Source organism: Haplochromis burtoni, unplaced genomic scaffold (genome assembly GCF_018398535.1).
Source record: "Haplochromis burtoni strain Fernald_Lab_line unplaced genomic scaffold, NCSU_Asbu1 Contig_82, whole genome shotgun sequence".
NCBI classification, from domain to species: Eukaryota; Metazoa; Chordata; class Actinopteri; order Cichliformes; family Cichlidae; genus Haplochromis; species Haplochromis burtoni.
Window position 1 is genome coordinate 170,901 of NW_024582443.1, and position 12,048 is coordinate 182,948.

General features: G+C 42.7%; 1 protein-coding gene and 1 long non-coding RNA gene across 2 annotated transcripts in view; one reads left to right on the forward strand and one right to left on the reverse strand.

Moving 5' to 3' along the window:
* mettl3 (methyltransferase like 3) overlaps positions 1-4,624 on the forward strand; it is a 5,884-nt gene extending 1,260 nt beyond the window's left edge. The window contains exons 2-11 of the mRNA XM_042222241.1: positions 697-887; positions 980-1,444; positions 1,557-1,732; positions 2,398-2,611; positions 2,726-2,913; positions 3,678-3,716; positions 3,799-3,907; positions 4,073-4,138; positions 4,221-4,333; positions 4,415-4,624. Of these exons, the coding sequence (XP_042078175.1) occupies positions 697-887; positions 980-1,444; positions 1,557-1,732; positions 2,398-2,611; positions 2,726-2,913; positions 3,678-3,716; positions 3,799-3,907; positions 4,073-4,138; positions 4,221-4,333; positions 4,415-4,535 (1,682 nt within the window). The 3' untranslated portion in view covers positions 4,536-4,624. The remainder of the gene's footprint in view (positions 1-696; positions 888-979; positions 1,445-1,556; positions 1,733-2,397; positions 2,612-2,725; positions 2,914-3,677; positions 3,717-3,798; positions 3,908-4,072; positions 4,139-4,220; positions 4,334-4,414) is intronic.
* Positions 4,625-6,562: 1,938 nt separating this feature from the next.
* On the reverse strand, positions 6,563-12,048 carry LOC121814770. The gene is made up of 3 exons (XR_006054559.1): positions 11,847-12,048; positions 6,832-6,927; positions 6,563-6,744 (listed from the first exon to the last, which is right to left on the reverse strand). It is a non-coding gene; the product is annotated as an uncharacterized LOC121814770 (long non-coding RNA).

The window sequence follows — 12,048 nt, forward strand, 5'->3', positions numbered from 1 at the left end:
TTTTAAATCGGATTCGAAGCGCTTAACGTGTATAGGATAAAATGATTGTGTTTAGATGTGATTGAAGTGCTCGGTAAATCTTGAAAAGCACAGAAATGCGCTCCAGTCCATTCATTTAGTAGCTGATTTAATTGAGCGAATTTGCCTTCGCTGGCAAAAGGGGACCTGAGTTTTATCAAATGAAGGTGGGGTTTTACTCGGTTGTTGTTGGAAACTAACAAAATACTGTGTTCATTCTTGCTAAATGTGATGCAACAAAGACATTACTGTCTATATTATTGATCAGTCAGGTATTTTGTTACAGATAACCAGTAAATTTAGCTCAGAGTATCCAGCAGTTGTAGTAATTTGCTATAAAGCTGCCTAAGCTCATTTGCTTTGATGCCATGCTGGGGATGTAGCAGTGTAAATCAACAGTACAAGCGCTGGACATTTACCGATGGCAGTAATTGATATGAGCTGAAAAACTTTAAAGCAGTTCTGCTGTTTCACTATGAAGATTTCCCTAATTCCTCAAAACAAAAAGGAGTAACAAACAACAACAAAGGATGATTCTTGTACCATTAAATTAAACAACTATTTTTATAATTACTTAACCTTTTTATCTAAAAGTTATGAAGTGTTTCAGGAATTTAAAATGGGAAATATTGACAATTTTCTCTGAACTTGATGCTTCATCTTTTGTTGTCCCCTCAGATGGTGGTGGCAGCACAGACGGCACCACAGTCAGGAGTGACAGCCCTGCCCCAGCAGCTCCGTCCACCTCGCAGGAGGAAACAGAAAAACCACCAGACCCTGAACTGGAGAAGAGGCTGCTGGGATATCTGTCTGATCTGAGTCTCACACTGCCAACAGACTCCCTTTCCATCACAAATGAACTCAACAGTGTGAGTTTTTGTCTCCGGTGCTCGTGTTATCCTTGAACTCAGTGATGTGGGTTTATTTTTGACATCTCTGTTTTGTTTGCTTCTCGTCACAGTCAGAAACAGCCGTTAGTCACGGCTGCATCCAGAGCCTGCTGCTTAAATTCTCTGCTCAGGAGCTCATCGAGGTCCGAGAGCCCACCTTGGCTCCTTCTTCTTCTACAATTTCCTCCTCCATGTCAACCCCCACGGTGGTCATAGCTGTGGACCACACAAAACTTTGGGCTATGATTGGATCTGTAGCTGGAGCCCAGAGAACTGGAGTCAAGAGAAAAGCAGAAGACCAAATGCACAGCAAAAGGGCTGCAGGCTTCTCGCCCTCGCTTCAGAGCTCTGCTTCTCCTCCTCACTCGTCAACCACATCGCTGACGCCGGCCTCCTCCTCAGAGCCGGGGCCTTCGGCGTCAGGGAGCGGGACGGAGAAGAAGGGCAGGAGCAGTAAAAGCCAGTCGTCTCATTTGGACATGGAGATCGAAAGCCTCCTGAACCAACAGTCCACCAAGGAGCAGCAGAGCAAGAAGGTAACAGAGGGTTTTTGTGGTTGTTGTTGCTGTTTTTGTTTCTTTTGTAACTGATTAAAAATCGGCGTTTCGTTACTGCTGCAGTTATCACGTGACTCTCTTTCGCATCCAGTTAAGCCGAGAGATTCTGGAGCTGCTGAACGCCAGCACAGCCAAGGAGCAGTCCATCGTGGAAAAGTTCAGATCCCGCGGCCGAGCTCAGGTCCAAGAGTTCTGCGATCACGGGACCAAAGAAGAATGTGTTCGCGCTGGAGACACACCTCAGCCATGCACCAAGTTACACTTTCGGTCTGTATTTGCTTCACAAAGTCTGACACTGTTACAGACAGCCCCACAGATTAAACTGCTACCAACAAAAACATGAAATCAAACACAGCAGACATGATAATAAACTAACTAGACTGAAAGTTTATTTCCATGACGGTCCTGGATTGTCCAAATCACGAGAATACAGGCTGCTGTGCTACAGCTAGAAAAGAGCGTATCATAAATATGGGAAATTCTAGCTGACCTGCTAAGTACATTTACCCATTAATTGCTTTGTTTTTTAAGTATAGCAATCATCCATAAGTGTTTGAGTAATACTCTCTTTGGCCTCCAGGTGGCACTGTGATTATGCTAAATACTGTTTGATATAAATATGAGACACACCACGTTTTGAGAGTGTTCTGCTCATACATGTGTCTAATGTGCTGCACCAGAAGTTTTATTTTGCATCATTTTAAGTTTTCTAATGCATAAAGTTTGGAAAACTGTCCTACATAAAAAGGGATTCTCTGCCCACTTTTATTATGTTCATGTGAGCATTTAACAGCTTAAACCTTGCATTAACCAGCCATGCACCAAGTTACACTTTCGGTCTGTATTTGCTTCACAAGGTCTGACACCTAAATGCAATTTAGGTGTCAATTTTTTTTAACTTTGTGATGTTAACTTTATGTTTTTTCATGCAGTCGCATCATCAACAAGCACACAGACGAGAGCCTCGGCGACTGCTCCTTCCTCAACACCTGTTTCCACATGGACACCTGTAAGTACGTCCACTATGAGATCGACAGCCCCCCGGAGACCGAGGGGAACCTGCTGGGGCCCCAGGCGGGGACCACAGAGCTTGGTCTCCACGCAGGGGACGCCGACAGCAATGTGGGCAAACTCTTCCCTTCACAGGTGAGGAGGAGGATGGGGATGATTTAAAAGAAGCCTATGAGACTGGACGCATTCGTGTGTCATAATGTCTTTTAAAATCGTAAAATAGTGTGATTTATGTGCTTTGGTACTCAGTGGATCTGCTGTGATATCCGCTACCTGGACGTGTCCATCCTGGGTAAGTTCGCCGTAGTGATGGCTGACCCTCCCTGGGACATCCACATGGAGCTGCCCTACGGTACTCTGACCGATGACGAGATGAGAAAACTGAACATCCCCATCCTGCAGGATGACGGCTTCCTCTTCCTCTGGGTCACTGGCAGGTAACTAAAAAGAAGTCCGGAAGTCTGGCTCAGTTAGCAGGACAGCTGACCACTTTATGTCAACATTTAACTCATAGCTGAATGTTTCATTTGATCTACAAATTAACGCCCCTCAGCCTGTTTAAGTTAAACTTCTAGAGAATAATGGCTGCTTTCTTCCCTATGAAACACTTTCCCTTAAGATGAGACTTCACTTAGTTTACTACAATTTAATATAAACGTTTTAAAGTCTAGATTAGATAAATAGATCGATAGATAGAAGCTTGGGCGACAGTCATTGACAGAATGAAAGACTGGGTAAAGAAATGGGGCATGTCGTCATTCAGCAAGGCTCTAAAGAAGTAGACTTTTAGCTGGGAACAAGGTGTTTAAGTGAGCAGTGCACATATGCCCAACATTAACATGTGGCGGTGATGGGGAAAACCTGGTGGCTTAGTTTGCATTGGCTTAGCAAATAAATCTATCGAACAGGGAACTTGCACAAGGCTTCTCTGTTCTCGTTAATATGACATCGGCCGCAGGGTGCCAGATCTCTACAGTTTTACATTCACTCGTCATAAATGATGAGAGGCCCGGTCAGTGTTTGAGTACAGCTCTTCACTCAGCTTCAGCACGACAGGAAGCTGGCACTACTTTGTGCTGCTATTCAGGTTAATTATTTACCCAAAGAAGGTAACTACATGTCTGACAACTGATATTTCCCCCAATCCTAAACATTATTCTTAGAAATGGTATTCAGACTCAACGTTCTCTTCCTGTTTCAGGGCTATGGAGCTGGGCAGAGAGTGCCTCAGCCTTTGGGGGTAAGTTTTGCCTTTCTGTCAACATCGTGTCATATTTTTCCCCTTATTTTTTAATCATTCTGCCTTTATCCTCCTCTCTCAGCTATGAGCGTGTGGATGAAATCATTTGGGTGAAAACCAACCAGCTCCAGAGAATCATCCGCACCGGCAGGACGGGTCATTGGCTGAACCACGGGAAGGAGCACTGCCTGGTAGGTTTGAACCAATCTCAGTGTTATACTGTGAGGACGGTCCCGTTGGGGTTCGGGCTCGAGGAATTTAACCTTCAGCAACTTTTTGGTTTTGTCGTTCTTAACCGTCCAATAGCTGAAATAGCTGAACCTGTGTTGTCTCATTCTAAACGTGTTTGCCTTCAGGTTGGTGTAAAAGGAAACCCGCAGGGGTTCAACAGGGGTTTGGACTGTGATGTCATCGTGGCAGAGGTAAACAGCTGTAAATCCTCTGTTATACGTGGTGTCATTACCCATAATTCCTTCAGCCTGAGTCATGTCTGTGCGCTCTCAGGTCCGCTCCACGAGTCACAAGCCAGACGAGATCTACGGCATGATAGAGAGGCTCTCACCCGGCACCAGGAAGATTGAGCTCTTTGGTCGACCCCACAATGTCCAGCCTAACTGGTAACATACCATCATGCTTTAATTTAGAGACCAGCGAGCTGCTCTACACACCTCACAATGTCTGTGTCATTTCCTGTCCAGGATAACTCTCGGGAACCAGCTGGACGGCATTCATCTGTTGGATCCCGAGGTCGTGGCTCGGTTTAAGAAACGTTATCCAGACGGCGTCATCTCCAAACCCAAAAACATCCAGTCATCGTAACTGCTCACAACTCTGAAGAAGTTTGTTTTCAAACTGTTTTATTTTTTTTATACCTGTAAACATTTTTTTAATAAATATTGTCCACTAGATGCCCCATCTCCATCTTGCCTGTGTACTTTTCACGGCTTCTCTGAACATTATCCATAATGATTGCATCGCCGGGCCTCCACGCGATACCATATTATTGCTATTTTTAGTATTTTGCGATAAAACATGCAACTTATCACATTTTTTCAACAACAAATTGTGTCCTCAAAGCTAAAAGTTTGTCATCTGTTTCATCCAGTAACATAAAGTTATCTCACTTTATTTTTTTTCCTGCAAAATGAGACTGTCAAGCAGACCGTCACTAAAACCTGCCATAAATGTTGCTATAAGAGCGAGCACGTCTGATATCAGTCCACAAGTTGGAAGTTATTTGCAATTTGTTTCTGATAACACTCCAATTAACTGCGATAAATCATCAAAAATCACATCTGCTGCTGTCTACACAAACAGAAATTCACATTTAACTATTAGACTTGCACTCAGTAAACTTCCTGTTCCATAGTAATATAACCAGAAAACAAACAATAGGCAGCCAGTCCAGTTGGGCTCATGTGCCTGAGCTTATTCTGAGTTAGGAAGCAGCTTTATTAACCCCTGGGGAGTCTTAGGGTCGATTTGTGGCTCTAGGTCCGATAGTGTATGCATTTTTCTAAGACCCCCCAGGGGTTAAGGTCAGTGTCCAGTGTTGAACCGCGAGTTTTCTTGGGTGATGTTTTTTGCAGATGGTCGTGCACGAGAGGAGCCCTCTTGTTTGTAGCATTCCTGGAGTATTTGAATTTAGTTTTTAGAAAATGCCAATATTTGGTATCCTTGTGTCTTCACAACATTGTCAAGCAATATATCCCCCAGCCCAAAAAAAACACACCGGAGACATTTTGTTAGAACTTATTTTATATTTGCTTAGTTTAGAATGAAGATATTTTTGACATACTCTGGATTTGAACAAGTGATCATTAGTCTTTTTTTTTTTTTTTTTTTGATCAGCATTTAACAGTCATAGTTTTTCAATTTGGGCAAATACAGAAAGGTTTTCTTACAAAAAAACAAAAGGTGCAATTTAAAAACACAGCCAGAGCGTCTTTTTTTCTAATTAAAAATATTGATCAGAATCAAGCAAGACTAAGAAAATACCTATCAGAAATAAGCTGCTGTGTAGCTCGGCTTATTTCATACGGTTGCCCTGTGGTGCACAACACAACTGGATTTCAGCAAGCCTTTCTGAAGTATCAGGGCCACCGTAGATCTCACAGATCACTATTAACTATTAACAACACTGCTGTTAAACAGGCTCAGACCTGGTCAGCAGATGTTGCACACAGTCCCACCTCGTGTTTTTACAGTTAATGTCTTTTATAAAACAGCAAACCATTTTCTGTTTTATTACCTCACTTTAAACTAGCAGGGTTCTGTGTCACAGAGCAGGATTAGAAAGTTAATTCACGATAATGACTTAATGATGAGGTTTAGATAGTCACACACTTCATCACACTCAATGCTATCTTCCTCCTCTCGCTTTGTGAAACAGCCTTAATTAACTCCAGCCATGATCTAATCAGCAAATTGATCTTTTTCTACAAAGGTAGTCAAAAAAAAAAGAAATATAAAAGAAACACAGTAAAAAAAAAACCACCTTCCAAACAGAAGACAAAGTAATGCACTTATTGGTAGTGAACGCTGTAAACAACTCTCTACATTGTCCTCGCCCTCATCAGTATGCCCGATTGGGCAGCGGATCTACTCGTCTGACTTCTGAGCGCCGTCTCATCCCAGTCCTTTTTCCTCTGTCCTTTGAATCTGACGAATCGTTAGCAGTTGTGTGCGAGCAGCGAGGAACAAGCAGTTAAAAGACAAACTGTGGTTCTGCAACTCTACCGCCATTCCCATTTAAAGGTGGCGTCAAAATGTGTTTGCTCTACTATCGGGCTCCAAGCATAAACCGGCGATGGAAAACTGAGTCCATTCAAGTCCTATGAAGCCCTGGGTCTTCCTCAGTAGGTGGCATCCACTGCATTGATGTTGCTGTCCAGCTGGTGTCTGAAAGAAAGCCGGGCCTTGGTGGAGAAATAGATCTGGGAACCCCGATTGATGCTTCCTGTTCCTTCGCTGTCACTCCCCCAGGATGTCGTAGAGGACAGACGTGGCTTCATCTCCTCCACAGGCACTGTATGGGTGGCAGATAGAGAGTCAAGCGGTTTGTTCTGCATTTGATTTTCTCATACAGTTGGAATATACAGGAGGTGGTGCTCACCTGGAGGGGGCGGGCACTGCCTGCTCTTGCAGCGCTCTTTGCAGCGTCTGTAGAAGGGAAAGCACTGTAACATCTTCACACCCATGATAGAGATGCCTGAGGAGAGAAAGAAGTGAAGAAAGACATAAATATAAGTGAGCTGATTGGAAAGTACGCAAATCTTCCACGAGCTTTCTCTCAAATATGAAGTAAGCCGAGTTAAACCATCGTGACAACACTTCTTCCACAGCTCGCACTTAAGCCGCCCCATCACAGCCACAGCAGCTCTGCTGACAGTTCATCGTCTCCTCACCAGGTCACCGTTTAATGGAATTATGATGCTGCGCTTCACCAGCGCGGCCGCTTAATGTAAGCTGACAGTATCACCGAATGGCACGGCGGCCCAGCAACCAACCACTCAGTCACTATTTACCACTCCATCACCACCACCCTCCGCGCCGTCTAATCCTGGAACAGGACGTCAGTGCACTACAGCAGCCAGGGCGAATGATAAGCTCTCTTTTGACAAGCAAAGACATTTTACACAGAGGTCGTCTGATGTAGGCACGTCACAGCTGACAGCCTCATATCTCATATCAGCAAAAACTTCAGTTTCTCAAATTTGCCTCTAAATCTGTTGTTTTAACTGATATTGAAGAGCAAAAATCAAACTTTAAAAAAAAAAAAAAACAGCTGCTCAACCTCGACCTATCTGCAGAGCTCGACCCAGACATGTCTGTCAAATTCATGATTTCCCTGCGGACTGTCCGCCTTTCTGCAGCGGGGAGATAAAGGGTCACATGACGGCACAGAGCTGTAGCTGCTTAGAAAGAAAAAAGGTATTTATTTTAGGCTAATCAGGTTAAGAAATAGGTCAGGTGAAATAGAGCAGAGGGAGCTGATGGACGTTGACAGTTTCTATTGTAGCTGCGCAGAGAAGTGCAAGCGCTCATTCCTCACATGCCAGTCTAATAAATGTTCACATTTAACTGTTACCAGACAAAGTGGAAGCTGAGGAGACAAAATACATAAAGGAATAATACCATCTAACCACTTAGCAAGATTTCCTATCAGTAATGATTACAGTAATTCTTTTGAGGTACAATTGAAGGGCAACAGTGAAGTATGGAATGAATAACTGGCATCTGCACTGGTAGATGTTTTACTTCCCTTTGGGGTCTTTACAAATTGACAAAAGCAGAAGAAGGGAAAAATTGATGTTTAAGGGTTGCACAACTGCAAATATTTGCACACAAAAACCCACAAAGTGAAGCAAAAAGGATGCAAGATGTGACACAAAGCAGGCACGATTTTCTCCGGGTGTGATGTCTTTGTAGGAACGATGATGGATGGACAGGGAGCTTCAGACTTCAGTGTCCAGAGACCTGCAGTATAATTGTTTTGTCATGGTTGGCTAAAGATGAAAAGCTGAATTTATCAATATTATTTTTTAAATGCTGAGCTTTTTTTTCATTAAATATAGTTTTATATGATATCTCTTATATGATGTACACCTTTTTAAACAGTCATGCAGGGCTTAAAGTGTACATTGACATCCTCATTATGACATGCGTGCCCAACCCCACCATTCGTTTAAAGGGATACAGTAATAATCAGCTCCTTATTTGCATTTTGGGTTGTTGTTTTTTTTAATTGAACTTAAACCTTCAGCCAGTTAGTCACAATATTTATGATCAGAGCAGGTTTGATCCTAATCCTCTCACCTCTGTCTGAAGTAAACCTCGTCACTCTGATGGGGAAACCTCTTTTAGTTTGATAATTCACCGTTTATTCATCCCAGAGGCACGTTTAGATATCTGATCGCAAACTGTAAACTGTGATTGCAACATAAAGAAAGGCAATCCTGGGTAAATATACAACCCCCCAAAACCCCGGCCCCGACAACTATTTACTGCTGACTGGTCGTGCTGCTTGACTCAGTGAGGCAGACGTGACAGCTCGCACATACCCACGGTCTCAGAGCTGCTACACCCCGTCACAGACAAGCCAATGGGGGAGGTATGTGTCCTCTAAGTGTGAAACTCTGACACTAATTTCACAGCCACCCTGTTTCTTGACAAATTCTCACAGTACGAGCGTTTTTTCCTCCTCTATTTCCAACCATCCGATACTCCTCCCATCTGCATTTCAGTCAGGTGTGGCTCTGAAACCTTATGCCATCTACACGCACAGTGACTCCATTATGTTTAGGTCAATTTAGAGGTTCTGGGAAATCACAGTATAGCACGGGAACAGGGACAGTACAGAGTTTGAACCAGTTTCATACACACACACACAAATGCGCGCACAATATGAAGGGCTGGTCAGTAGTGAGGAATTTTGGGCACGGATCTTGGTTGGCTGTGGGGGTCTGGCAGCACACAGTAGGCCTGGGAGCATGAAAAAGAAAAACAACCTCAGATGGCACACACAGACACACACACAAAGAAGGGAGGGGGCAAGAGGAAAAGCACTTAAGGAAAAGGACAAAATAAAGAAGGCTGAGGATGGGATGAGAAAGAGCAGAAAAGGAAGGCGACTAAGAAAAACATCATCATAAATTATTTTTTTAAAAAGGCTTACAGTCACAAAAGGAGGATAGGAGTGATGAGGAAAAGTGGGGAAAGGGTTTGTGACTGTTAGGATCCCATGCCTGTTTGTCACAGCGGAGAGTTCAGCCTGCAGGCAGCTTATGTGGTTAACATGCCGCTCCTAAATAATGCAGTTTTACTTGTTCAATTAGCGCCGCTTTGCTGGTGAAGCTGAAGGTTGCGCAATCCCTCCGAGAAACATTAGCGAGCGGCTTCTGGCTCACGATCTATGCCAGCATTGTGTCACATCATTTAAAGCACATGTCTGTGCATGTGCGTGTGAGTGTGTGTGTCGTTGACGAAACCTAACAGAATAATTATGAAACTTAAGCTAAATTAAATCTGATCCCTTCATATATTTTGTACCCTCCACAAATGCCACCGATCCTCTCTGTCTGCACTCTTCAAAGCACATATTCATGCAGGAACATGATAACGATCTTCCCACACTTCCACTCAGCTGGGACTGGGCCTGACCTTTTCCAGTCAGTCCCAGGAGTTTTATTTAAAAATAAATAAATAAATAAAAGTTAAAAAGGCCAGTCTGCCTGCCACAAAGCTCCATACAGACTTTCCAGACTGGATGACGCACACACTCTGTGCACGTCTACCTGCAGATGTCTCTGTGTGCATTAGTAGCAGCATGCAGTCAGCTTTTATTCATATTCATCAGAGATGGAAGATAAAACAGCTTTTAGAACATCTTCCCTTGAATATTCAAAGAAAAGTGATAGGCCCGCTCATTTTAAACCTCTACTTCTCTCTGTATTCACGAGACAAGTTGTTTTTAACTCCACAGAAATCTGTCAGCTATTCAGTTGCTCATAAATCAAACAAAGGAATGTAAAGATGCTCAAATTAATCTCATCCAGATGGATTTGAGCATGGGTGTTACCACTATAAAATATCAATTTGTGAAATTTCTTCCAGATATTCCACATTTAAAAACATATGTTGTGTTTTTGCAAAGTGGAAGCATTTTAGAGCCACAGCAACTCAGCCAGGGAGTGTCAAACCATGTAAAGTTACAAAGTGAGGTCAACAAACTTCCAAAACTTCCTCTGGCATTAACATCAGCACTAAACTATCAGCTGGGAGCTTCATGGGTTTCTATGCCCGAGCGGCTCCTGTTGAAAAGTGCAGTGGGCCTAGTACTCGATCTAAATGTCATATTTGAACTAATTCTTAAAGACTGCAAAATATATTTTTCATAAAATTAATTTACATGATTATACCAAATAGATGGAAAATCTCATGTCACGTCAACATGCTAGCCAGCTAATAACTCAACATGTTTTATTTCAGTGTCTAGATGAGACGCTGATGCTGCACCTTTATGAAACAAGTCCTCTTTTTGATGTAACATTTATGTAACTGTTGAACTATATTTCAAATAAGAGGTTTTTTCTTACAAAAAAAAGAAATCTTTGATGATTTCTGTTTTTAATTTCCTCTAACATGTTTTATGGCTGTTTATTTTTGCCACTACAATAAATAAAGAAATAAAGAAATAAAATAGCCAAAATGTTGGATTGTTATCTCAATTTTTTGACTTAGTAACTCAAACTTCTAAGAAAATAACAAAAAAAAATAAAGATAATAACTTGATACTCTAAGTTAAGTTGAAATTTGTAACAAATCCAGTGTTGTAAACAATCTTCCTCTTACATGCTAGAACTTGTACAACCAGAAACGTCTTTTCAGTACTGGTTTATGCTTTTTATGAATCATAAACCACTTTCACGACACTTAACGCTTTCCCATGCCTGAACTTGTTATTTAAAGAAGTTCCCTAACCGGATTGTTAAATCTCCTTGTGCCTATGCTACAGGCACAGAGTGTGTGAGGTGGAGTCCTGTGCGCGCGTACAGGTGGAAGTTTGAATGAAATGCTCGGACTACGCCAGACGGGCTAATCTGAGCTTTCATCTGGAGCACTGCGCGCATCACTCGTGTCTCTGTCTCCTTGAACAACTTTAAGCTGTCCGAAAGGGGCGGTGGCGTTTCCTCCTTGTCTAGGCTATTGAAATGTGTTAAAGTTGGTAGCATGAGGTTAAACATGCTTATAAATCGCATTATTGGACCATAAATCTTGCTGCTAATTAACGCAGAAGAAAGATAAGAAGAAGAATCGGTGACTTATTCACGCGTAAATAATCGAGTGTGGCAGGCTGTTGTCAGTAATAGTGTCTTCCATGCGTTGCCAGACAGTGTCATAATCAGGCACCCTCCCACAAACACACACCTCCTCTTCTCACACTTAAGCTGTTTGATAAGAGAAGATCACATACGAGGTTATCTATTTATTCGAACAATAAATCATGACCTACGTGAAGCTTTAACAGAACATTTAAAAACCCCGAGATGCACTCAAGCAAGTTTTTACAATACAACTTGATACAACCTTTCAGTCATGGTTGAATTGAGGGTTAGTTTGGTTACTTACCCGATGAAATACTGGATACTGCTGATTTTCGTCTCGCTGTCTACGCGTCTATTCACTCTTTATCTGCGTCCCCTCATTAAAATGTGCTTCACTCTGTGTCCTTGCTGCGCTGCCTCGTCCTGCACGTCCTGAGATCCGCGTCCTTATTGGCACCGTGGAGAGGTTTCAGTGGCGCGCAGTCGCAGCACTTTAAATAGCTAAT